Source organism: Triturus cristatus, chromosome 5_1, assembly GCF_964204655.1.
Source record: "Triturus cristatus chromosome 5_1, aTriCri1.1, whole genome shotgun sequence".
Lineage (NCBI taxonomy): Eukaryota > Metazoa > Chordata > Amphibia > Caudata > Salamandridae > Triturus > Triturus cristatus.
The window spans coordinates 773,657,834-773,681,640 of record NC_140587.1 but is presented as its reverse complement, the minus strand read 5'-3'; the positions used below and the strand labels follow the sequence as shown (position 1 = coordinate 773,681,640).

Genomic DNA, 23,807 nt, shown 5'->3' with positions numbered 1-23,807 from the left:
CATCTCCATTTGGCCTCTCATGCTTGCATCCTACCCAGCGCACAATCTAGCGCAGCACCACTCAAAAACAACGCTACACCGTTTAATGTTAAAGTTTACCAGTCGTCTTTATCCTCTTTTTCTTTAGCTGTGGTTATACATGTTCATATCTCAAAATGGAGCATTTCATTACATTTGTTTTGACCATCTAGTTTCACATTTGTTACCCCTCTGTAGCCCTTTTCCTACCCCCCTCCCCGGTGATTCCAACCCAACTCTATGCCTCTGGGGGACCACTTTGATTCCCCATCTACGCGCTCACCCTGACATCACATTTCTCTATACACCAGTTGGTTGCACAGTCTCTGCAAGATTCTTCTGACATGACCCCTTTTACTATTCTTCCGGGTCCTTATTGCTGACTCCAATTCTGCAACTCCTACACTCAGGGATAAGGGGGTAATACACTCTACTACTGGTCTTAGCGGATGCTCTCTAGACTGTATAAAGCACAACTTATTTTATCATAAATTACGTATGCATTTCAGGGTAGCCATTGTCACAACCCCGGCATCTAGACATCTAGAGGTTAACAGCTATCTCAACATTTCATTTCATTGCAACAGTACATAGGCTTCAATCGTGTAGATGTCTGTATTTGTCTACTCCGGGTCTCGGCTTCTCAGACACTAAAAAGGACATCTACTAAGCTCAGTTGTGTGTTTCCCTGGACTCTCTTTCCCCCTTCCCCCCTGCCTCTCCAATACCCCGCTTAAGGTACAGTCCTGGTGTCCTCTGCTCCAGTGGTCCCGTCAGAACTGGAACCAATTCCCCCTCACTTCGTGAGAGACGGACTTCTTCGTCGGCGAGGTGTTCCCCTCCTTAGGGAGGGCGAGGACCTGGGAACTCCCACCGATCCCCACCCCCAAGGAATAACTTATGGGAGATCCCCTTCCGGGAAGATAATCCTCAATCTGGCTCTTTCCCGCCCCCTGTCCGGTTCTGTGCCTCTCTCCGCTACGGTCTTTTGGACAGACAGCTGCTGAGGACTCAAATCGGGGACCGGGACGTTGCGCGATCCCCGCCTCTAGGGACAGGACGGGGCGCAGTCTCCCTCTCCTTCCGGCAACGAAGGGCGGCGCTTCGGCCCCTTCCCACGTGATCGGAGGACGGCGGCCTCCGGGCCGGACACGCCCCCCCCCCCCTCCTTCTTCCTGAAGCGACTTCTCCTCAGAGGATTGGCAACGTCGCTGGCTCCCAGCCCCTTACCTTTCAAGCTCTTGGGGCACCGCGGATCTACTTCAGAGGGCCCCCGGCCACGCTACCGATCACGGAGTGGCGGCAGGGTCCATTTCAGGTAGGACCTCTTCGAGGGAATATAACGGGGGTGTGGGGGGTCTTGGGGCGTCACTAGACGCTGCTAGGAATTCTCCGGTTCAGGTGGCACAGAAAGACACAGTCCTCATAGCTACGGACCGCAGTCAGCTTCTCCTCACTTAGGGATAAGGGGGGGGGGGGGTAATCACCAGGGCCAGTCTAATTCTTCCTCTCCTGCCAGGAAGGCACGCGGGATGAGTCGGTCTCAGACAGTATTCCTTGTCCCCCTTCAGGAGTTCTGGCCACTTTTGAAAATCCTAGTATTACGCTGTTCCACCAGCCCACTGACTGCGTTCAGGGACCGGTCACAAGGTTAGGGGTGATGTCACTAGGTTTAGGAATCTGTGCAGACCCTTGGACCTGTCCGTTCCCTTTCAAGTACAACCACCTCCTCACACAGGCGCCTTACTCCTGATCACCACGCAGTGCCCTTCTACTCTAAAATGGCCGCCCTCCTGTCACCTCTATTTATCACCTTGGGCCTGACTTGCCAGAGGGGCCCAGAAGATTCCGGAACCTCTCATGGCAGTCATGGCCCAGGTGCTGAGGTGACAGTTGGAGCCACCATTTTATGAATCTCACCTCCCTCATCTAGTTTCCTCAGAGGAGCACCTTGCGCCTTTCCCTCATATAATGAGGAGGAGGCGCCCAGAACCTCTACATCAGTACCCCAAAAAGTTTGGTAGACAGAAAAAAGGAGAAGGGAGAAAGGGACAAAAATAATAAAAATGAGGAGGGAACTGCCAAAGGGCTGACGGGTCTAACACGCGTCCCCCCCAGCTGAAAGTGGGGAGAGCTACCCAACCCCTTGGGAGTCCTCTTCACTAAGGCGGAAATACCTGGATAGACCGTCAGCATTGGCGTGGTCCACTCCTGGGCGATGTTCCACCCTAAAGTCCATTCCCTGTAGGGAAATGGACCACCTCAATAGCTTGGGATTCTCGCCCCTCATTTGCATCAGCCACCTGAGGGGCCGGTGGTCGGTCTGAACCAGAAAGTGCGAGCCAAACCGGTATGGCCGCAGCTTCTTCAGAGCCCACACCACCGCAAAAGCCTCCCTCTCAATTGCACTCCACCTCTGTTCCCGGGGGAGTAGTCTCCTAGACAGGAAAACCACCGGTTGGTCTAGACCCTCGTCATTAAGTTGCGACAGCACTGCCCCTATACCGTGCTCCGACGCATCTGTCTGGACGATGAACTCCTTGGCGAAGTCAGGGGCCCTGAGAACAGGTGCCGCACACATGGCCTTTTTCAAGGTGTCAAAGGCTTGTTGACATCCCTCGGTCCAGATTACCCGTCGAGGGTGCTTTTTAGAAGTGAGCTCAGTCAAGGGGGCCACGATGGTACCGTATCCCTTGACAAAGCGTCTGTAGTAACCAGTAAGGCCCAAGAAGGCCCGGACCTCTGTCTGAGTCTTGGGGGGCTCCCAGGCCATGATGGTTTCGATCTTGGCCTGGAGGGGTTGCACCTTACCCCGACCCACCAAGTGACCGAGGTACACTACCGACCCCTGCCCGATCTGGCACTTACTAGCTTTGATCGTCAGACCTGCCTGCTGCAAAGCCTGAAGAACGGCCTGGAGGTGACACAGATGGTCCTCCCAGCTGCGGCTGAAGACAGCGATGTTATCCAGGTATGCAACTGAAAAGGCTTCCATTCCAGAGAGGACCTGGTTCACCAATCGCTGGAACGTAGCAGGGGCGTTCTTGAGCCCAAAGGGCATCACACAGAACTGGTAGTGACCCTCAGGTGTGGAGAAGGCTGACCTTTCCTTGGCTCCATCCGTCAGGGAAATCTGCCAGTACCCGGATGTAAGGTCAAAGGTACTGAGATATTGGGCAGCTCCCAACCGGTCAATGAACTCATCCGCCCTCGGGATAGGATGAGCATCTGTCTTTGTCACCGAATTCAGTCCCCTGTAATCCACACAGAACCGGAGTTCTGGGGTAGTGCCCGGTGGGGCAGCTTTGGGTACCAGTACCTCCGGACTGGACCAGGGACTGCTTGAAGGTTCAATCACTCCTAGCTCTAGCATCTTGGTAACTTCTCCATGGATGCTAGCCTTCACTTTATCCGACAGTCGGTAGGACTTGGACTTCACAGGTGGGCTGTCCCCTGTGTCCACATCATGGGTACACAGATGAGTCCTCCCCGGGATAAGTAAGAACAAGGTCGCAAACTGCTCCAGTACCTGGCGACCGTCCTTCCGTTGTTCAGGAGTTAGAGACGGTGAAAGGATCACTCCCTCCACCGACCCATCCTTCTCTTGGGACGCAAACAGATCGGGAAGAGGTTCACTTTCCTCTTCCTCTGACCCATCAGTCACCATCATTAACGTGACCTCGGGTCTCTCTTGGTGAGGCTTGAGGCGGTTGACATGGAGCACCCGATGGAGCTGCCTGGGGGTCTTAAGATCTACCACGTAGGTAACCTTGCCCTTCTTCTCAACCACTTCAAAGGGGCCCGACCAGCGATCCTGGAGGGCGCTAAGCTCTCCAGGCTCCATCACCCACACCTTCTGGCCAGGCTCCAGCTCCACCGGGTGAGCGTTTCGGTCATACCATTCCTTCATGACCGTTTGGCTGGCTTCTAGGTTTTCAGAAGCTTGCTTCCACAACCTAGCCATTTGGCTACGAAAGGCCAGCATGTAGCTCACCACATCAGGGGGAAGTTTTCTGGGAGTCTTTTCCCATCCATCCTTCACCAGGCTGAGGGGTCCACGCACAGGGTGCCCGTACAACAGCTCGAAGGGGCTGAAGCCCACTCCCTTCTGTGGTACCTCCCTGTAAGAAAACAGCAAACAAGGTAGGAGGACGTCCCATTTCCTCCGCAGGCTCTCTGGCAGACTCCGGATCATGCCCTTTAAGGTTTTGTTAAACCTTTCCACCAGACCATTAGTCTGGGGGTGTTAAGGAGTGGAGAACCGGTAAGTAACTCCACACTCTTTCCACATAGCCCGCATGTAGGCCGACATGAAGTTGGTACCTCTGTCCGACACCACTTCCTTGGGGAATCCCATCCGGGTAAAAATTCCCATAAGGGCCCGTGCCACCGCAGGTGCAGTAATGGTCCTCAGAGGGATAGCCTCTGGGTACCGTGTGGCATGATCCACCAGAACCAGGATAAACCTGTGACCGGCAGACGTTGGTGGATCCAATTGCCCGACAATGTCGATGCCCACCCTTTCAAAGGGGGTACCAACGACCGGCAGTGGTTCCAGGGGAGCCTTCAGCTTCACCCCTGTTTTCCCACTAGCTTGGAAGGTTACACACGTCCTACAAAAAGTATCGGACGTAACCCTCATCTGAGGCCAGTAGAAATGAGGGACAAGTCGAGCAAAGGTCTTATCTTGTCCCAAGTGTCCTGCCAAGGGTATTTCGTGAGCCAGTCCCAATAGGAAGGCTCGGTAACGCTGGGGAACCACCAAGGCCCGGGATGAACCATGCACCGGAGCCTTGGGTTCGCTATAAAGGAGACCATCTTCCCAGTATATGTGGAAGTTCCCCAAATCGTTACCCGCTGCCTGGGCTTCGGCCTGCCGCCATAAGCCCTCAAGGGTAGGGCACTCCTTCTGGGCCCGACAAAACTCTTCCCTAGTAGGTCCTCCCTCCACCTGCCAATCTGCAGGGGTCGGTAAGCCCTCCAGGGAAGTTACATCCCCCTCCGTAGACTCCGGGACCACTTCAGTTGCCCCATCCACCTTTGGAGGGTCAGATGCCAGGGCAGGCTTTCCTCGTCCCCGTTTACCCTTTCCGGCAGCCGGCTGGGCCTTTGTCCCAGGCTCCAACCTCTGTGAATCCCCTCTTCGGGCAGTCTCGGACCGAGTGTTGGCACACGTCCACTCAGGGGTCCCCAACATTTCCATGTGGGCCCTGAACTAAACCTCCTTCCACGCCGAGTGTTCAAGGTCGTTCCCCAACAGGCAGTCGACCGGCATGGCAGGGCTTATCGCAACTCGTAGAGGACCCGCAACCCCTCCCCACTCAAAGGGAATCTGGGCCACCGGATAGTGACCCTCTCGGTTGTCAGCCATCACAACCGGGTGGACTACATTGGGAACCACCTGCTCTGGGGACACCAGCTGACTCCTTACCATAGTCATGCTGGCTCCTGTGTCCCTCAGAGCCTCCACCCTCTGGGCATTGATGGTGACCCATTGCCTGTACTTAGTAGTATTCGAGGGCGCCTGGTTCTTAGGAACCATCTCACAATCCCCTAAGGACACTAAGGTTAGCCCTGCCCACTCACCTCCCTTATCTAGGGGCAACTCCTCCCCGAGCACTACACTCGCCACCCCAGAGGTCTTTCCTCCAATGGGAGGGTGTGGTCTCTTGGGACACTTGGCATCCCCCTTATAGTGCCCCACCTCACCACACTCATAACATCGGACAACCCTAGGCTCTGACCACGGTCAGGATAAGGGGGTTTGTGGGAGCCAACCTTAGGAGGGAATCCTACTCCCTTCCCTGGTGAACTCTTTTGGGGGCCTTTAGAGAACTCCCTCTTTTTGTCTCTCCCCTCTTTCTTCTAGGGGGCGCCCTGTCCAGCCCCTTGGAAATTCCCTCCAGTCCCTTTCGAAGATACCCGGGTACTTGCCCAGATATCCGCCTCCTCTGCAAGCTTCCTGGGATTAGTTAGCTTGCTGTCCACCAGGTGCTGACGCAGCTCCGGAAAACTTTTCTCGAGGAGGTGCTCCTTTAAAATTAAATTATACAGTCCCTCATAGTCCTTGACTTCACTGCCCTGCACCCAGCCCTCTAAGGCCTTCTTGGCATAGTCCAAGAAGTCCACCCAATTCTGGGTGGCCAACTTCTGACTGCCCCGGAACCTCTGCCTGAATTTTTCAGGAGTCAGCCCAAATTTCCTCACTAGGGCTACCTTCATGATGGGGTACTTGGTCTGGTCTTGCTGTTCTAGCGCTAACAAGGCATCCCACCCCACCGGAGGCATATACCTATATAGGCCACCCCCCCCACTGGGCTTCGGGGACCCCATGGGCTCTTAGAGAGACCTCATAGGCAGCCAGCCATTTTACGATGTCATCCCCGACACCATAGCTGGCGACTACATCTTTGGGCAGGTAAGGCCTGGACTCTCTCGGGATTTCTCTCGGTATGCTGCCACCATTAGGACTGCTGGGGGTTCCAAGTTGAAGGGCTTTGAGCTCTAACTCCTTTAAGTGGAGCTCATGTAGGAACCTCCTCTCCTCCCTCTCCTTTTCCAACCGGGCCAGGTCCATTCTAAACTGCCTCTCCTCCCTCCTGTCGACTAGATCGGCAGAGGACAGGCTCCCCCCTGAGGCGCTACTTCCCACTCTTGATGGGGCCCTGGACCCAACGTCCATATTACCGCTCCCAGGGGGAAAAAGGACTTCCGGTTCTTCTAGGAGGTCTAGTCCTGGTTCTTCCTCCCGTTTCCCGCTAGGGTGGGCCATAACCCAGGCTCTTAAGCTTGCTTGGAGCTCTGCTTTCTTCGCCCCCTGCTTAAAGAATACCTCCCTCTCCTGGCAGAATTCCTTCAATTGGGCCACCGTATATTCCTCCAGCCTACCCAATTCAAATTCCATCCTACCAGATGGGACCCCAACACAGTCAACAAGAACTTTACTCTGGAAGACTTTCCCAAGAAAGGAAATATACACAGGACAATTTTAAAAACCTCCGATTAGGAAAACAATCTGGAGAAAACTCCAGTCAAAACAATCCAGTGTAGGTGGTGATGCGCGCAAAACTGCTACTAAGCGGATGCAAGCACTGAATAAGGATCCCACCGCTGAGCACCACTTTGTTGGACCTTTGTCCTAGGGGTAGCTTGGCTCAGGTCAACAGGCTTACATCTCCATTTGGCCTCTCATGCTTGCATCCTACCCAGCGCACAATCTAGCGCAGCACCACTCAAAAACAACGCTACACCGTTTAATGTTAAAGTTTACCAGTCGTCTTTATCCTCTTTTTCTTTAGCTGTGGTTATACATGTTCATATCTCAAAATGGAGCATTTCATTACATTTGTTTTGACCATCTAGTTTCACATTTGTTACCCCTCTGTAGCCCTTTTCCTACCCCCCTCCCCGGTGATTCCAACCCAACTCTATGCCTCTGGGGGCCCACTTTGATTCCCCATCTACGCGCTCACCCTGACATCACATTTCTCTATACACCAGTTGGTTGCACAGTCTCTGCAAGGTTCTTCTGACATGACCCCTTTTACTATTCTTCCGGGTCCTTATTGCTGACTCCAATTCTGCAACTCCTACACTCAGGGATAAGGGGGTAATACACTCTACTACTGGTCTTAGCGGATGCTCTCTAGACTGTATAAAGCACAACTTATTTTATCATAAATTACGTATGCATTTCAGGGTAGCCATTGTCACAACCCCGGCATCTATGCATCTAGAGGTTAACAGCTATCTCAACATTTCATTTCATTGCAACAGTACATAGGCTTCAATCGTGTAGATGTCTGTATTTGTCTACTCCGGGTCTCGGCTTCTCAGACACTAAAAAGGACATCTACTAAGCTCAGTTGTGTTTCCCTGGACTCTCTTTCCCCCTTCCCCCCTGCCTCTCCAATACCCCGCTTACGGTACAGTCCCGGTGTCCTCTGCTCCAGTGGTCCCGTCAGAACTGGAACCAATTCCCCCTCACTTCGTGAGAGACGGACTTCTTCGTCGGCGAGGTGTTCCCCTCCTTTGGGAGGGCGAGGACCTGGGAACTCCCACCGATCCCCACCCCCAAGGAATAACTTATGGGAGATCCCCTTCCGGGAAGATAATCCTCAATCAGGCTCTTTCCCGCCCCCTGTCCGGTTCTGTGCCTCTCTCCGCTACGGTCTTTTGGACAGACAGCTGCTGAGGACTCAAATCGGGGACCGGGACATTGCGCGATCCCCGCCTCTAGGGACAGGACGGGGCGCAGTCTCCCTCTCCTTCCGGCAACGAAGGGCGGCGCTTCGGCCCCTTCCCACGTGATCGGAGGACGGTGGCCTCCGGGCCGGACACGCCCCCCCCCTCCTTCTTCCTGAAGCAACTTCTCCTCAGAGGATTGGCAACGTCGCTGGCTCCCAGCCCCTCACCTTTCAAGCTCTTGGGGCACCGCGGATCTACTTCAGAGGGCCCCCGGCCACGCTACCGATCACGGAGTGGCGGCAGGGTCCATTTCAGGTAGGACCTCTTCGAGGGAATATAACAGGGGTGTGGGGGGTCTTGGGGCGGCACTAGACGCTGCTAGGAATTCTCCGGTTCAGGTGGCACAGAAAGACACAGTCCTCATAGCTACGGACCGCAGTCAGCTTCTCCTCACTTAGGGATAAGGGGGGGGTAATCGCCAGGGCCAGTCTAATTCTTCCTCTCCTGCCAGGAAGGCACGCAGGATGAGTCGGTCTCAGACAGTATTCCTTGTCCCCCTTCAGGAGTTCTGGCCACTTTTGAAAATCCTAGTATTACGCTGTTCCACCAGCCCACTGACTGCGTTCAGGGACCGGTCACAAGGTTAGGGGTGATGTCACTAGGTTTAGGAATCTGTGCAGACCCTTGGACCTGTCCGTTCCCTTTCAAGTACAACCACCTCCTCACACAGGCGCCTTACTCCTGATCACCACGCAGTGCCCTTCTACTATAAAATGGCCGCCCTCCTGTCACCTCTATTTATCACCTTGGGCCTGACTTGCCAGAGGGGCCCAGAAGATTCCGGAACCTCTCATGGCAGTCATGGCCCAGGTGCTGAGGTGACAGTTGGAGCCACCATTTTATGAATCTCACCTCCCTCATCTAGTTTCCTTAGAGGAGCACCTTGCGCCTTTCCCTCATATAATGAGGAAGAGGCGCCCAGAACCTCTACATCAGTACCCCAAAAAGTTTGGTAGACAGAAAAAAGAAGGGGGAAAGGGACAAAAATAATAAAAATGAGGAGGGAACTGCCAAAGGGCTGACAGGTATAACAATGAGACTTTAAAGATTTTTATTTTCTAGGCATTCTTGAATGTGATCCTTTCTAGATGTTTAGCCACAATACAAAAGATTGTCATTCCAGTTATGTAAGCCATTCTATTTTGCAGAGCAGCTTGATGTGGGTTGCATTTGGACCCATAGTCCTCTTCTAACTGTATGCCTGATGTGTTGTGGCATTGATTGCAGACCTGTTCTCAACCACTTATGATTTTGTGGACGACTATCATTGGAAAAAATGTGTAACATATTTAAGTAACACAAATCATCACTCCAGCCCATTCAAACTAGAGTTAAAGCAGTGGCCATTATTTAGTTGTGCATATATTGAAGGTGGCAATGTAGAGGTTCTTGCACACTGGTATCTGGGTAGTTCAGTGTCAGACACAGAGTGATGACATTATTGAGTTCAATCAAGCATTCTATGCTGGTGTGAACTTTCAATCAACCACAAGGTCTTGAGCATAAAACTTTCAAAAAGGGGTTCCTTTCAGTGTTTAATTTTTGCCAGTGATTGCACGTGGTGGCCACCGGCATTCATTTTCGAGGCCCAGGACTTGGATTTCATCATCGGACTTTGACTCCGGTGATGAGAGAGAAAGTAAGAATAGGAAGAAATGAGGAGGAATAGAAAGATGGGAAACCAGTGGCAAGGGAAGAAAGTAGGGATGACACAAATCTGCAAGAATGAGTTGAACAGACAGGAATTGTAGGGTGGTGGAAGAAAGAATCATGAGCTGGGATTAAGACTCGCAGCCTCGGTATTCATAAAGCTTCATTTTGCAGTTCAGCAGCGGGATCCAAAGAATCACTTTAGGCCCTTGAACGTTGGTTTTTAGGCACTTGTTCCTCTCCACCAAATGTCAGAGATTGCCCAAATATATTGTGAGGTGTGAGCAGGTTAAACCATTTGAGGGAACTATTGTTGTGGGATGATTTAGGCATAACGTACTATTTAAAAGCCAGCTACAAAAATAAGGGATACGTTCTTTGTTACTACCATGCACGCATATCTGTGTCACAAGTTTTTTTTCTTGAAAGTGGGCTTGTCAGTTTTCTGTATAGAATTTTATTGGGACTTTTTAATCTCTTCTCTCAATAGAAAGAAAGGATACCTAGATTTTCCTCATATTGAGGTTGTACGGAACAAAGAAGAAAGAAGAAAAATGCTGGGGCACACTTGCAAAGAATGTGAAATAGTAAGTATGAGTGGCTAATTTTCAAACATTTTCAAGAAATTAAAAATCACTAAAATGGGAGCATTATTCAAAACCTGTTTTAGGCATTCACTGTTTCTTAATAGCAATCATGGCACCTGTCTGTGTTTGAGGGGCTGGTGACGTAATTGAGCTTTGTTTCTCTTTACAGGATTTCCATTTCACTTGATAAGCATATGCATATTGGGAATTAACTGTTTAAGATTTGCTATAATCTGTAAGAAACTGGTTACAACACGGAAAACCAGAAATAACTGCATGTTCGAGGCATGTGGGCTGCTGAATTCATATCTGTGCATAGATCGCCGCCTAGTGTTGGGTCCGGATGTTTGCACGTTGTTGTCCTGGAAGAGTCTTCGAAGTATCCTTGGATAGGTGACTCCTCCCCTGGACTACAGTGCGCATGGGCATCCTCTCCATCCTCAGATTGTTTTTTTCCGCCATTGGGTTCGGATGTGCTATCTTAGCTCAAGTTAGGAAAAAATTTTGTCGAGGCCACAAGGCCTTTAGTTCGCGTCGGTACTGTTTATCGATCGGTTTTCGATACTCTCTGTTAGTTTACTAACTTTCAGCACCGACTTTGTTCGCATTTACCTGTCCATCAACTACTTCGACGATGGAATCGAGGACGCCATTCAAAAGGTGTCCGGTATGTAATGCGAAGTACCCACACATCGACGTCCATCCGGTGTGCAACAAATGCCTTTCGCCGGACCACGACGAGTCGACATGTATGGCCTGTGCCCGGTTCCGTTCAAAGAAGACTCTGCGGAATCGTCGAGCGGCGAGGCTCGAAGCGCAGCACGCGGCACCGGCCCCAGCTGACATCTTCGACGACGCGGACGACGTCGAAGAAGTAGAAGTCTTACCCTCCAGTCCCGTTTCCGACCAAGAACCCGGATCGGACGAGGCCGACGAGTCACTCTTCCACAGAGGTGAAGACGACACCGAGGTAGGAGACGACGAGGAGGCCTTAGGGGCCGAAGAGAGTAGCTCCGATGATGAACAAGGCCTACCTGTTCAAACCGAGAATTCACCAGTGCCACAGACTATGGCTCCGGTCGAGGGATCGCCTTCGGGCCTTACCCGAGACCTATCACGCAGTCCTTCGGCCCCGCCCTCGGGCCCGGCCTCGGACGTTCAGCGGCAGCCATTACCGCTTAAGCCAGCTGGTTTCCCTTCCACGAAACCGAAACCGAAAGCTGCTCAGGTTCCTACGAAACCGAAACTGAAAGTGGCGCTAGTCGGATCGAGGCCTTCAACACCTTCGACGCCGGCGCACCGTGTCGGCACCGACCGCACCAAGGGGGACTTCGGTGCCGAACTCGAGACGGGCGACATGGGAGTCGACAAACGGAAGGCCATCGGCGCCGAAAAACCTGCTCGGTTACCGGCGTCGACGCCACCGACACCGAGGGCCGTCCCGCCTGCTACGCCTCGCAGCACTCCCTCGACGACACCGAAACCTCACGTGTCGAAGACGTCAACGGTGATCTCCGCACCTCGGCTCGATGCACCACGGGCGCAGAAGATATCTGCAGCCGCCTCGACGACCCTGGCGGGGGCCACGACCTCTAAGGCGCCCCGAGTACGGCCTGGCGCAATGCCAGGCTGCAAAACCAAGGCTGCCCTCCAGGACCAATCGGGTTCGATCGATCCAGCGGTTTCGTCGGTGCCGACCAGCATTACCTTCGGCTTGCCTCCATCCACAATCCCGAAGGCTTTTCAACTCAGGACACAGGCCACCAAAACTGCGGTTACGCCTGTCGAGCCGTCTCCGTCACGCGTCATCGACGCCGACACTGGCAGGATGATTCTCCACGACCGAAGGATAACTTCGGAACCGCCATTGGAACCTTTCAGGATCCCGCTAAAGAGGAAGCTGCCTGTGGACACAGAACCTCTCCTGTATGAACCCTTTCATTCACCCTACCAGGATCCACACCGGGCCTCCCCCACACGCTCCGACACGGATGCATTGGAGGACTACATGGGTGAACAAGTCCCCTACCATGTGGACACGGACCCTGATGACCAGCAGGACCCTGACCAAACTTGGGGCGACCCTGCAGACCCCAGTGCACATCTTGATGCACAGGACCCACAACTATATGGGGCAAAAACGTCACCCACAGAGGATACTGCGGCGTTCAACGCTCTGATTGAACGGGCGGCGAACAACCATAATGTACAGCTTCACTCTGATATCATCGAAGATGACTTTCTAATGGACACCTTTGCATCCTCAGAAAGACATGTAAAGACTCTGCCAATGTTGAAGGGGGTCCTTAAGCCAGCCACTGACATTTTCAGGGAACCCACCAGGGCACGAGTGATAAACCCCAGGATCGATAAGAAATACAGATCAGCACCTGGGGATCCTACTTACATCAGAGGACAATTGCCACTCGACTCCATCGTTGTGGCGAATGCCCGCAAGAGGGCACACTCGCAGACAACGGGTGACGCTCCTCCCCCGGACAAGGAGTCCAAGGTGCTGGAGACCTCCGGCAAGCGAGTTGCCGCACAAGCTGCAAGCATATGGCGCATAGCTAACACTCAAGCGCTCCTCGCTCGCTACGATAGGGCGCACTATGACACAATGGAGCAACTCCTTCAACACCTCCCTGACCCCTACAAAGAAGGTGCAGAAATCCTTATCAGAGAGGGACAGCTACTCACAAATGCTGCCATCAAATGTGCACTAGACGCTGCTGACACGGCTGCCAGGGCCATCAACACTAGCGTCATCCTACGACGTCACGCCTGGCTACGTATCTCAGGATTCAAGCCTGAGGTACAAAACAATATCCTTAATCAGCCCGTCAACCCCGACTTTTGTTCGGGCCTGAGGTTGACGCCACCCTCGAGAAGATAAAAAAGGACACGGACACTGCAAAGTCCATGGGCGCCCTACAAACTCAGTCCTTTCGGAGCGGCTCCTTTCGTCGCCCCGGAAACAAGGGAGCAGGCAGAGGACAGGGGTCACAACAAACATATAACAAGGGTAATACGCAGACCACCTACAATAAGAACACCCGAGGTGGCTATCGTGGCTCCAGTACCAAGGGCAGAGGACGTGGCTACGGCAACACCAGGTCCTCCCCCAAGAACAAGCAGTGACGCCCTCTCCCTTCCTCCCGACCACATAACACCTGTCGGGGGAAGGCTACAACGGTTCCTGTCCACGTGGAACTCCATCACCACGGACAGGTGGGTCAAAGATATTATAAAATACGGTTACTGTCTGGAGTTAACTTCCACTCCACCCACAATACCACCAAGAACCCGTCCTATGTCCTCAGAGCACTTGACGCTCTTACAGCAAGAGGTAGAAAGTATGCTTCTAAAAGGCGCTATCGAGGTCGTACCCGTCCACGAGCGGGGCACGGGGGTTTACTCCCTCTACTTCTTAATTCCAAAAAAGGACGGGTCGCTCAGGCCTATATTAGACCTGAGACCCCTGAACCAGTACATTCTTTCGGAGCACTTTCACATGCTCACTCTACAGCAAGTCCTTCCGCTTCTCCAGCAGGGAGACTTCCTAGCATCACTGGACCTCAAGGATGCGTATTTTCACATACCCATCCACCCCTCACACAAAAAATACCTCAGGTTCACTGTTCAGGGGCAGCACTATCAGTTCAAAGTCCTTCCCTTCGGCGTGACAACAGCGCCCAGGGTTTTCACAAAGTGCCTAGCTACGGTGGCGGCACATTTACGGAGACAGCACATACACGTCTACCCCTACCTAGACGACTGGCTCGTTCAAGCGAGATCAGCCCAGCAATGTGCAAGCCACGTGTCCCGTACCATTCACCTTCTTCACAGTCTGGGATTCTCACTAAATTACCCAAAGTCTCATCTCCAGCCCGCACACGTACAACAGTACCTAGGTGCGACTATAGACACTCTGGCGGCCACAGCTCAGCCAAATTTAGTGAGGATCAACGGCATACAAGCGCTGATCTCCAAGTTCAGACCCAACCACTCGCTTCCAGCGCGAGTGTTTATGCAGTTGATAGGCATGATGGCCTCCTGCATCTTCATAGTCCCGCACGCGAGATTACATATGCGCCCACTTCAGGAGTGCCTAGCACGTCAGTGGAATCAGGCTCAAGGACAGTTGAAAGACCTAGTGTTGGTGAGCGGTCGGGCATACAACTCTCTGCATTGGTGGAATCCACAAAACCTTTGCAAGGGCCGACCGTTCCAAGAGCCTGTTCCACAAATAGTACTGACAGCGGACGCGTCTCTCCAGGGATGGGGAGCTCATGTACTCCACTACACAGTGCAGGGACTATGGACGACACAACAGAAGAAGATGCACATCAACCTTCTGGAACTGATGGCAATCTTCCTGGCCATGAAGGCTTTCAAAGTACATCTGTGCAACAAGGTCGTGTTGATCCGGACGGACAACATGACCGCAATGTACTACATACAGAAGCAGGGAGGGACACACTCTCCACAGTTGTCTCATCTGGCTCAGAGCATGTGGAAGTGGGCCATTCAGAGGAACATGTTCCTCATGGCGGAACACCTCCCCGGCAAGGACAACCAGATGGCGGATCTGCTCAGCAGACACAGCCACCAGATGCACGAGTGGGAGTTACACCCATCGGTACTCCAACCGTACTTCCAGCAGTGGGGTCACCCAGAAATAGACCTATTCGCGACAAGTGAAAACGCAAAATGCCAAAGCTTCGCCGCCAGGTTCCCACACCCGCAGTCGCAGGGCAATGCGATATGGATGAACTGGTCCGGCAAATTTGCGTACGCTTTTCCTCCAGCACCGTTGATACCGCTGGTGGCTCGCAAACTCCGACAACACTCCCTGACACTCGTCCTAGTTGCTCCCACGTGGGCACGCCAGCCGTGGTACACCACCTTCCTCGAACTTTCCGTGGTACCGCATCAAAGGCTGCGGATCAAACCCGCGCATTTGACGCAGAACCATGGAGAGGTTCAGCACCCAGATCCGCAACAGCTGAACCTGGCGATCTGGCTCCTGAAGTCCTAGAGTTTGGCTATCTCAATCTGCCACCTGACTGTATGGACATCATCAAGGAGGCCAGGAGACCCACTACAAGAGCTTGCTATGCAGCCAAATGGAAACGGTTCGTCATTTATTGCGGTAATAATGACATTAACCCGCTGGACGCATCCATCCACAACATCATATGTTACCTCTTACACCTATACCGATGCAATCTGGCGTACACCTCTATACGGGTCCATTTGACCGCAATATCAGCCTATCTGCAAACCAGGCAGCACCTCTCTCTCTTCAGAGTGCCTGCCATCAAAGCATTCTTGGAAGGACTCAAACGAGTCATTCCACCTAGTCACCCACCGGCTCCAATGTGGAACCTCAACTTGGTCCTCACACGCCTGATGGGTCCACCCTTTGAACCTCTACACTCATGCGAGATTCAATTCCTTACCTGGAAAGTAGCCTTCCTGGTAGCGATCACTTCCCTAAGAAGAGTTAGTGAACTCCAGGCACTAACCGTTCAAGAGCCATTTATTCAGGTTCACGCCAACAGGGTCGTACTACGTACCAACCCCAAATTCATGCCAAAGGTAATATCGCAGTTCCACATGAACCAGACTATTGAACTGCCCGTTTTCTTCCAAAACCCACAAACTGTTGCAGAGAGGGCATTACATACACTAGATGTACGGAGGGCCCTCATGTACTACATCGACAGGACTAAACCCTTCAGGAAGACAAAACAACTGTTCGTTGCCTTTGCCCCACACCACAAAGGTAACGCCATCTCCAAAGCAGGGATAGCCAGATGGATAGTTAAGTGTATTCAAATCTGTTATCAAAAGGCAAAACGCACATTAACTATTCCACCACGAGCCCACTCAACACGCAAGTTGGGGGCTTCCATGGCCTTCCTAGGAAACATTCCCCTGCATGATATATGCAGAGCAGCCACATGGTCCACTACACACACATTTACAAAACACTATTGCGTAGATGTGCAGTCAAAACAGCAGGCAGCTGTAGGACAGGCTGTTCTCAAAACACTTTTTCAGACCGCTGCAGCTGGCACGGGTAGCCGCCGCCAATAGAGGGCACTGCTATGTATTCTATGCACAGATATGAATTCAGCAGCCCACATGCCTCGAACTGAATATGCTACTTACCAGTATGCATCTGTTCTTGGCATGTAGGGCTGCTGACATTCATATCGCCCTCCCTCCTCCCCGGCGCCTGTCGCAGCTGCAGCTCTCAGAATTATTGCAAGCATGGTCATCACTTTCTGTATCTACTCCATCACTGCCACAATGGCGAAAAACAATCTGAGGATGGAGAGGATGCCCATGCGCACTGTAGTCCAGGGGAGGAGTCACCTATCCAAGGATACTTCGAAGACTCTTCCAGGACAACAACGTGCAAACATCCGGACCCAACACTAGGCGGCGATCTATGCACAGATATGAATGTCAGCAGCCCTACATGCCAAGAACAGATGCATACTGGTAAGTAGCATATTCAATACACAGCAAAAATGTTTGCTAACATTGTCACTGACCCTTACAACTGTGCCAAAATTTAGAGAGATACTTTGGGTACATTGTATTGTTAACCTTCCTAACTGGTATTATACACCAAACAGCTTTCCGTCACTGTACTAAATATAGATCCTTGGGTAAACTACATATTGAATACAAATTGCTGTACTTCAGAAGGTTTGAAATGCCCCAGCAACGTGTCATTCTTAACCTTGTTTATCACAAACTTGAAATGCAAATACTTAATTTTTTCCATGGTTCTAATAACTTTTACTTCCACATATTATAGCCCTTCTCATGCCCATTTTATTTCCCTCTCTTTAAAATGAAACTGTTTCTAGTAATTGATGATGCGCATGATTTTCTTCAGTCGAATCCTTTCTGAAATATCACATATTTTACTATAATATACATAAAATGACTTATTTGTTACATTCCTCTACTTAATGCCAATCTGTTGTATATAATCCCTTGGGAAAACCTGAGCTTGTGCCTCTGCATTAGGAGTTCAAATAAGCTAGTAAAATGAGCTACAAAACCAGAGTTCCCAAGAACAAACTCCTGTTTGAGCTGGATAAAGCAGTGTTTTTGATTTGACAGCATAATGAAGGCGATTGACTTTTACCTTTGTAAGAATTTTAGCATTCAACAGGAAATTAGACAATGGTTTTCTACACATTACAGTTTTCAATAACAAGCAGGAGGGAACTGTTTCTGAAAGTTAACCTATGTCAGACTCGCTTCCAAAACTTTTACAGTTCATGCCACCTGCAGTACACAGAAACAATTAGAGGCTTAATGACAAAGGAAAATATCAATCAGTGTGTACTTTTAGGTGTCCCTGCTCTCTGGGCCTGATGGAGGCACTGAATCTACCATTATCTTGAATATTCCTTAAGAATTGATGCAAAGACAGGGTTGTCTGTACTTGGTAGAGTCACATCTCTCGATCAAACACATTATATGAATCATATATACTTCAGATGCATTGGCGTTTCAGGGCTTCAGCAAGAGTTTTATTGTTTGAGTTTTTAACGGTTCATACCCACATTCTTTTTCAGTACTTTACTCTGAGTCTAATGTAAGATCATTCCATTTTTGCTTTAAGATGTTGGACCTCCTCCCCCATCCCTCATACAACAGTTTTATTTATTCTGCTGCTGTGTGCCTAAGCAGTGATTTTCAAAATTCAACAAAGTCCAGTCTCTCCAGCTACTCTCCCTGGATCTCTCCTGGATTTTTGTTTTTGGTATTGTGTTGAGACGCAAGTGCTTTGGATCATTTTCTGTGACATGCTTTATTCATTATGGCCTACCTTATGGTGTTCTACCCTGTGATTGCACATCTTAAGACCCCTGTGAGATGCTACGTGAGTATATGTGCTTAATCTTTGTCACCAACCTGCATGGGATAGGATATACCTAAAGCCTCTGGCGACCTATCTTTGAAGCATGGCTACCTCACCAGGCTTTAGAAAAACTGATAGTTGGTCACAGCTGAAATCTGTATAATCTCCCACAAATGAGGTCCTTTGTTTTCGTCTTAGTTTTTGTCTTGTGTAATTACGTTGTCATATGCATGGTGATCCTGTGCAGTGTATATGGTGTCATCCGAGAAGCCTCTTTGTATGACAAAAAGGATCGTGGTTCTCTGCAGCTGGGATAAAACAAGTTTGGTTTCTCTATTGCGTGGAGAAACCCTTGTTCGCTATGCCTCAGATGTCCTTGAGTTCTTTCTCTTGTCTCATTTCTTGGCTGCATTCTACATTGAGTTCCGATATCGGTTTAAAAGAATTCTTATTCAAATCGTTTTCTTTTGTTGCCTGAGACCCCCTTTCTGATTTGTCTGGCAACAGCTCCGCTTCCCTTCTGGTGTCAGAATTGTGCCTGGCTCAATATGTATTTCTTTTATTCGTTCATTTGTTATGTTTCTTCTTTCGCTTTGCTGGTATCTGTGCTGCGCCAGAGACCATGCTCACCTTTCACATCCCTACCCCCTCCCCCCAACACCACCAGATTCCCAGCATTTGCTCTGTTTGCTCCCTTCTCTAAATACCCAGTAAGCTGTCACACCCTGCTTTCCCATGTCCCTGGCAGTATCCAAGACTCTTGATGCTGGCTGTTCTGAGCCTCAGTGGTTGGCCTGTCATCTTGCTACCAATGGACAATGCTCTTAGCCCCATGCTCCTCACCCACGCACAAAAAGCACTCCACGACATGGGCTCCGAATACCTCAACAGCTGCCTCTCGTTCTACACCCCCACACGCCAGCTCCGCTCCGCCAGCCTCGCCACCGTCCCTCGGATCCGCAGAACCACCACCGGAGGAAGATCGTTCTCCTACCTGGGAGCCAAAACTTGGAACTCCCTCCCCGCACACCTACAACTGATCCAGGACCATCTCACCTTCAGGAAACACCTCAAGACCTGGCTATTCGAGCAGTAGCGGCTCCCCCCCCCCTCCCTTCAACGCCTTGAGACCCTCACGGGTGAGTAGCGCGCTCTATAAATGCCCTGATTGATTGATTGATTGATTGTTACTCCTGCTACATTAGAGTGAGTGGATATCTTGCGATAAAGGAGGTTGTGTGTGTCTTTCCTGTGTTTTGTCTGCATACACCAGGCTTCTCCAACAAGTAGCTTGTGAGCTACTGGTCCTCCAGCTTCCTTTGAGAAGCTCTCCTGTGTGCAGCCCTCTCTACTAAATTAGAAGCTTGGCTGATTTTAATATATTTATACCAAATTGAAAAGTGTTTATTCGAGATAAACATTTATGTATTTTCAGAGCTCATAAGATGTTTGGAGAAAAGTTGTTGCATTTCCAAAATACTTTTAAAGCCATGTGATAAATCATGTGGCGTTTGGTAGACTTATTACTAATACTATTACCTTGGTGCCATGAACATTTTAGCTACCGCAGTAATGTGCTGTCGTGTAGTTCCTAGGAGTTCCCCCAAGACCTGAGCGTTTTGGATTACCTAAACTGAGGGATTAGTGTTCGACAGGCTCTGGTCACCCCCACAGGATAGGTCAGCCGTTAGACCAGCTAGCTCTACAGTGCCACTACCACCCCCTGTATTCTACAGTGCTGCAGGTAGTTTCTGGCAACCACTCAACTTGACAACCCTTATTTCTCAGGGATCGTGGAAAAATAGTAAAATAGGTTTCGCTCAGATACTTGTGCTTGCTTTCTCTCAGAAAATACACAGGGAGGTGATTAGGACATTCCAATAAGTATTTCTTGGTCCAGCGACAACCTGGTGTAAAACATATGTGCTGCGACAATCAGGAGACAGAAGCATACAAAAGAGATTGCTAGTACCAATATAGTGAATAGTAGATACATTTCCACCATAGTGCTAATATGATGAACCTAAGCAGTTCAGATAAAAACAGTAGCAATTGCATATTCCTAAAATTGCCGCCCTAAGTAATTTGCTAAAATGTACCCAACCTGGATGTGTAGGTGTATATGCGTATAGCTATGTGTATCTATAGCCAAGAAACCCCTAGGGATGAACCAGCCCCCTCACCTGATGGTTAAGAACGAAGGACCCCGTCTCTGCATCGAGGATGCCAGCCTACAAGGGATGTCAGACCACTGTGTGTCGACGATTCGGCATGCAGGACCCCCATCTTAGCCTTGCTGGAATTCTGCTCTAATTTGTAGGGGGGAGTGAGGGTCTTTTATACTAAAGTGGTCACTCCAGGGTTTTTTCTAGAATCAATCTGTTTTTAAATGGATGTTTTGAAATCAATCATAAATGTTTTGAAAACAATCACCGATACTTTTCTAAACGAGTGTGATCATGCACAGCTGGCTGTTGGCCAAGGGTGATAAAAAGTGGTGACCCTTCTACAGAATTAATCTGTTGTGCCTGGTGATATGTTTATGTACGTCAGGTACAGGGATTCAGATAGAAGATTGAGAGCCTGTTGTCGAAGAGACCGGAGCAAGCTATTAGGTAAAAGGTCACCTGTTGAGAATCGTTATAGACGTGTGGATGGGATGATGTATATATAATGGGGTATACATCGATGAGACTATCCTAAAAGACATGACGGTGCTACCTATGTAAAATTATTCTAAATCAACAAAGACTTTAAGTTACTGCTGGCAACCCTGCCTGATGCACTGAGATGATCACTGTTGATAATGTTGAATAGCGTGGCCACTAATATAATCTTGTCTGATGTTGCTATTACAAAGCCAACAATATTAGTAGTTTAGGAAAATGTTAATTGAGCATAAGTAGCTCTAGTTACAGAAAAGGTTGGAAACCCCTGGCGTACACCCAATGGGTATGTATGTGCATCACGTGTACATGCATTATGTGTTTGCGTGTCTAATCAATGTGTATGCATCTCATTACTTTCAGAGCCTCATCGTTGTGGTGAGGTGATGAGCAGGTCACAAACAGACTCCTTCTGACACCCTCATTCCCACCCCACCCGCGAGCTACACTCATTTGTAAAGTAACAAAATGACAGTGTGGTCAGAAACGTTATAATGACAGAATATGTACAAAAAGGGAGTATGCAAGGTTCAAATAAGAGGATGACAGAAGTGTGGCCTTATCTGAAAGAAACACGTTAGTTAGATTCCTCACCTTAGAATATCCCCAGGCGTCAGACTGGATCCGGAAGATTTTTCGTCAGCAATACCCCTTGCGCGTCGCTAGGCGTCGTCTGCGGCTCCGCGTCAGTCGTCAGCGTCGTGCGCTGGAATGACGTCGTCGGAGTACTTAGACGCCGCCCTCGCGCGCTGACGTCGGTTCTTCTTTTTTCCGCGCCAGTAAGAGCAGATCCGGGAGAGCTACCCCTTTAGTCACTTTTTGACTAACTTTTTTCGATCCTTTTTGATCTTGTCTCGACTCCGGTGCCGGTAGGATGCCTGATTTTAAAGCTTGTGCTGACTGCAGCCGCTTGATGTCGGTTACGGACCATCACCGCCGGTGCCTTTACTGCTTGGGCCTCGACCACGACGCGGCGTCGTGTGCGGACTGCAAGGCCCTGACCTCGAAGGCTAGACGGGAGCGGTCCCGTAAGCTTCTCGAGCTTCGCCACTCGGCTCCGCGCCCCTCTCGATCCCGGTCCAGGAGGAGGTCCAAGGATCGGTCACGGAGCCGCAGCCGACGTCATCATCGATCGTCTGGCTCCAAGTCTTCGGGTAAGTCGAAGCACTCCAAGAAGTCCAAGAGGCGACACCGCTCTTCGGACTCCCCTTGCCGGTCGCGCGACTCGGCCGAGGGTCAGGTTGGTTCCACCCCCGCGGCTCCAGCGGAGCCGCAGGCGCCGCGCAAGTCCCCATACCCGCCGGTCCCTGGGACTGACGCGACGCCGGCGGAAGTCAGTGCCTTCCTCTCGGCCATGAGGAACCTGGCTCCGCCGTCGACGCCCGCTGGCGCGCCTTCGGGCCCCGCGGACCCGACTGGGCAACCTTGCCTGCCGTCGGCTCCGGCCCCGGCGCCGTCGGCTGCTCCGGCCTCGACGCCGCAAGCGCCCGAGGGACCCGTTCCCGAGTCCCCGCCGATGCCGGTCGACCTCGTCACGCCTCCTCCGCCGGCGTCGACACCGGTTCCACCCCCGACGCCGACTCCGCTCGGCGTCGAGCCCTGTTTCAGCCCCGGTCCGGGCCCGGCGCCGTTACGGCGTCGATGGACGCCGCGTTCGGCACCGCTGGAGACACATTTTGTCTATCGCCCGGCTCCGATCCTTCTTCCTGCATACCAAGAATCGGATGATGGGGGCGAATGGGGGGGATCCGAGGATCCTATGGCCGCTCAGGCTCAACTGTCACAGGACTGGGCAGATGAACTGGGGGAGGCCAGTGGTCTGGATACCTCTCCAGACACTGGATTCATCTCTCCTCCGACTGTGGCTTCGGAGGAGGGTGCTGCTTTCTCTGTGGTGCTGCGCAAGGCGGCCGCAGCCCTTGGGCTCGAGCTACCTGCCGTGGCGGTGAGGACTAACGTCCTCACTGAGGTGCTTCAGTCTGCAGCAAGCTCCACTGAGCCTCTGCTGCCATTCAATGAGGCCCTCACTGACGTTCTGCAGGGCACCTGGTCCAAGCCCTCCACAGTCCCTCCTGTGGACAGGAACGTAGCCAGGCACCACCGCCCTGCTCCGGGCGACCCCAGTTTTCTGTCCCAACACCCTACCCCCGAGAGCCTGGTTATCCAGGCCTCTACCTCCCAATCCTCCTTCCCGACCGCTCCGCCGGACTGGGATTCCAAGAGACTGGAACAGTTCGGCACGGACCGCGATTGGGTCAAGGGCAAGAGCCTCTCCCTTCCCCAACCGGAGCATGTCGTAGGATGGGGTGGCCATATGGGAGAGGCGGAGATCAGAGGCCTCTGGTCTCCGGCGGAGTCTCGTCTCCACATCAACCTGTTGGAGTTGAGAGCGATCCAACTTGCTCTGAAAGCCTTCCTTCCCTCTGTCAGGGGAAGTGTCGTGCAGGTGTTCACGGACAACACCACCGCCATGTGGTATTGCAACAAACAGGGCGGGGTGGGGTCGTGGACCCTTTGTCAGGAGGCTCTGCGCCTCTGGACATGGCTGGAACACCAGGGCATCACCCTAGTGGTTCAACATCTGGCGGGCCAGAGCAGACGAACTCAGCCGCCGGTGCATGATGGATCACGAATGGCGTCTGAACTCCGAGGTGGCACAAGGTCTCTTTCAGCAGTGGGGAGAGCCTTGGTTAGATCTATTCGCCACCGAAGAGAACGCGCAATGTCAGCAGTTCTGCGCGT

At 51.5% G+C, this 23,807-nt stretch overlaps 1 protein-coding gene across 3 annotated transcripts in view; it reads left to right on the top strand.

Moving 5' to 3' along the window:
- The window catches only part of RBBP8 (RB binding protein 8, endonuclease), a 513,323-nt gene that overhangs the window by 421,885 nt on the left and 67,631 nt on the right, over window positions 1-23,807 (top strand). For all 3 annotated transcript variants that reach the window (XM_085605771.1, XM_085605770.1, XM_085605772.1), the window contains exon 17: window positions 10,406-10,502. In XM_085605771.1, coding sequence (XP_085461897.1) covers window positions 10,406-10,502 — 97 coding nt within the window. The remainder of the gene's footprint in view (window positions 1-10,405; window positions 10,503-23,807) is intronic.